Source organism: Bicyclus anynana, chromosome 6 (genome assembly GCF_947172395.1).
Source record: "Bicyclus anynana chromosome 6, ilBicAnyn1.1, whole genome shotgun sequence".
NCBI lineage: Eukaryota > Metazoa > Arthropoda > Insecta > Lepidoptera > Nymphalidae > Bicyclus > Bicyclus anynana.
This window is the reverse complement of record NC_069088.1, coordinates 6,656,710-6,660,228: the sequence shown is the minus strand read 5'-3', so window position 1 is coordinate 6,660,228 and position 3,519 is coordinate 6,656,710. Positions and strand designations below refer to the sequence as shown.

General features: G+C 39.3%; 1 protein-coding gene across 1 annotated transcript; it reads left to right on the top strand.

Annotated features, from left to right (window-relative positions):
* The first annotated feature begins 269 nt into the window (after positions 1 to 269).
* LOC112055615 (achaete-scute complex protein T3) lies at positions 270 to 2,840 on the top strand. The gene is made up of 2 exons (XM_024095798.2): positions 270 to 941; positions 2,174 to 2,840. The coding sequence occupies exon 1, from the start codon at positions 354 to 356 to the stop codon at positions 933 to 935; it is 582 nt and encodes a 193-aa protein (XP_023951566.2). The 5' UTR covers positions 270 to 353; the 3' UTR covers positions 936 to 941; positions 2,174 to 2,840.
* The last annotated feature ends 679 nt before the right edge of the window (positions 2,841 to 3,519 follow it).

The following is a 3,519-nucleotide window of genomic DNA, read 5'->3' as shown; positions in this document are numbered from 1 at the left end:
TTATGAGTATTTAAGATCTCAAAGTTAGTGATGACATCTGTAACATTTAAAAAACTAGAGGCTACAATTAATTAAATCTTCAAATGAAATCATAGTTTGCTATGCGTACGGAATCGCGGGCAAACTCTAGTGGTACATTAAGTGCCGGTGTATTTTGATCAACGGGCAACGTGCAACAAGTAGCCGAGGGGGGAGGGGGGGCGGCCCGTGCGTGCGCGCGCGCCGCGCACGCGCCCCACCGCGCCGCGCCGCGCTACTTAGTGTCGGGGGTGCGCGCCACCTCCGCCAATCCACCGGCAACCTCCGCGGCACGCACACGTGCGCTCACTCGACCTACTATCGATACACTCGCGATGCCCATGGCGGCGATTCACGCATATCAAAACCTCGGCGTCAACCAAAAGCTCACGCAACTGCAGCCAGCGCCTAGGCGGCTGGCGCCTGCTCCCGTTGACGCGACACGGTGCAAAAAGAAGTCCTACCTCCACCAGCCCTACCCCACCCAACCCCCATCTGTGGCTCGAAGAAATGCAAGGGAAAGGAATCGTGTGAAACAAGTTAACAATGGATTTGCAGCGCTCCGTCAGCATATTCCGTCGGCTGTTTCAGCGGCTCTGGCAGGCGGTAGAGGCTCTTCCAGGAAGTTGAGCAAAGTGGACACTTTAAGATTAGCTGTTGAATATATCAAGAGCTTGAAACGTTTGTTGGAAGAAAGTGAAGAAGGATGTTCGGAGACGCAACTCAGTTTGGGTTTACACAACAACAGTGGACCGCAAACGCCTCCTTCGTCAGAAGAGTCACATTCGCCTGCGCCGTCACTCATATCTGAGGGTTCAGCAGGACCTACCTGTCATGACGCCTATGATTCTTATGACCCCATGAGTCCGGAAGACGAAGAATTGCTTGATGTTATATCCTGGTGGCAGCAACAATGATTTAAGGTTAGTTACATTTTATGTTTATCTTTTAATTCATTTCGTCTTACTGACAATTTAGGCCTCAGTAATGTGACTTAATCTGGAATTGATAAGGGGGCAAGGTTACTAGAAATATTGATAAGATAGGTTTTATAAAATCTTGTGAATGAATCCTTAAGTGTGTTGATAAAGATAAGTGCCGGAGCTTTGATAGTTCCAAATTCTTATCACTTTGTTTACATTATTGTCGCGACTGTATTGACTTATGCTTTGGAGGCTTCTTTCTTGTCTGGATGATAGTAAATTTTAGATTTTAATTCATTTCGGCGTCCTCGGCATTATAAAAAGCTCAGGTAAATATTAAAAATACGCTAAGCTTTTTGTCCTATTCGTTAGTCACGGTTGCCTACCGGGTCAGGTCTATGCTTTTATGTTGCACAATTTCAAAAGAGATTTAGGACCCTCTGCCTGACAAGCCAAAAGGTAAACACATATACTATTATGGCTGCGCATTGAACCGTCGTCGGGTAGAGTTTATCTATTCTTTGTTAAATAACTTTGGCACAAAAGATCTTCTTTTGACAATAGCGAATCTTGAATTATGTCGTTTCATAAAAACTTTTATAGGTTAGGTAAAACTTTTTGCTAGGTGTTTCACTATTCGTGTCAGGTTTAGTGAGTAGACGAGTATGTGCCCGCATCTCTTCTTATTTTGTTAGCCAACCAACAATTACATCTAACAATCTTGTGGTGCGTCCCGCATGTAGTGAGAAAATTGCACATAAAAAGTGGTGCATTCTAATAACAACAGGCCCTTGGAGATCGCTCTGATTTGTTACAAGTGGAAACAGGTTTCATGTCACTGCGAACTTCTGTTTGTTTATCTTAAATCAATACGATGCATCCGGTCAATGAGAGCTGTCGACACGTATTTCACCATATGGTCAATCTTTAGAGATCTCGAATACGGTAGCGCCATTGAAAAAGTTAAAACTCGCAAAAAATTAGTAGCTCACTTCGCCGCCCATTAATTTGTTGTACCGGAAGACGAAATCTCAAGAGGAAATAGAAGGGCGCTGAGGGAAGCACACGTGTTACAATATTTGCTAAGCACTAAGCAAACATCTGGTGATACCAGTTGGGTTTTCATGGGAAAGATATCTCGTATTGCCGTGTCGAGTGTATGACGGATAACTAAGTTTACAAGTATTTTGAGATAAGTGTACCTATATGTAATCGTGTTTCCTTTTTTCCAGGTATCGTGATTTACGGTGATCAAAGTGCGGCCATTGAAGCGGCTTGTTGATTGTGAAAAAAAGAAGTATTCGCATCAAGAAGGACTCGAGCGTTGGAGCGCGAGGGACTCTGAGAGAACCTCTAATTAACCGCAATCAGTATATTCCTAATGAGAGGGGATAATGGTGCACTATAACGACCCCATCGATGCATTCCGCCGAGCGACTGAGCAACCGAATCCTGCTTACATTTCATACGTGGATGAAATAGCAGTACCAAGACTGAAACGATTATTGTTCCATTTAAGCATTTAGTACTATCGTAGAAGACTTGAATCACGCTGTGCCTTTATGTAGCCTTATCTTAGCTTCCAATAAGATTTAGTTTTATGGTTAAGTTTTAATAGTCTATCTAGTCATTATGTTTAAAAATAGTTTATAATGTACAGATTTTATCGACGAGAAAGCTAAGATTAGGACGATTCCTTAGAAATTTATTGCGTATAAATATTGGCGTTTATATTCCGAGACAAAGACTTAATGTAAATAGATAAGTTGTAGCACCCTAAGACAGATTCCTAATAATTTAAGATTTTTAAAGATCATAGTTGTATTGCTATTGACAAAATCCTCAACAAGCAACCATCATGGTTGTCCTTGTAAATAAATACAAAATATTTTTATAAAACTACGTGGTTTGCTTTTTCCTACACCTACCTATGTAACACGAAAGAAGATAAATTAAAAGATTTAGTACTCAAATACCTATTATAGCAGCTCATAAAACTGCGTACCTTTATTTTTCTGATAAAAAAAAAATATGTCTTTTTAGACGTGATTATTAAATGCCTATTCTCTTTTCCTTTTAACTGAGTGAAATAAACCTAGAAGCAACAATGTTGTAAGGAATTTATATTGAACGCTTACGAGCAAGTACAAGGTTGATAAATGAAATATAATATTATTATGATAACTATTAATTTAACTTTTTGGCTTAACATAGAAATATAATTATAAGTCAAAATAGTAACTAAACCTGTTAAAAAATTTAATAAGCATCAGGTCTTCTTAAGTGCAAATAGATTGCAGCAACAGTCTGATAGGCCATGGAAGGTGATAGTTAAATCAGCTGGGTTTTTTGCAAATACAGTGTTAACAAACAGTGTTTGAAATTAGTATTAGTTATTGCAATTTCATATTTTCAATAAAGAGATTATAAAATGTCAAACAAGTTTGATGGCTTTCTTTAAATAAAAGCGAGCGAGTAAACAATCGTCCAAATAGCTTATTTCCAAATTTTTTTCATTATAAAATTGGAATACGAATTAAGAATATTTACTCGTACTTTCAATTATTAGCCATTAGAA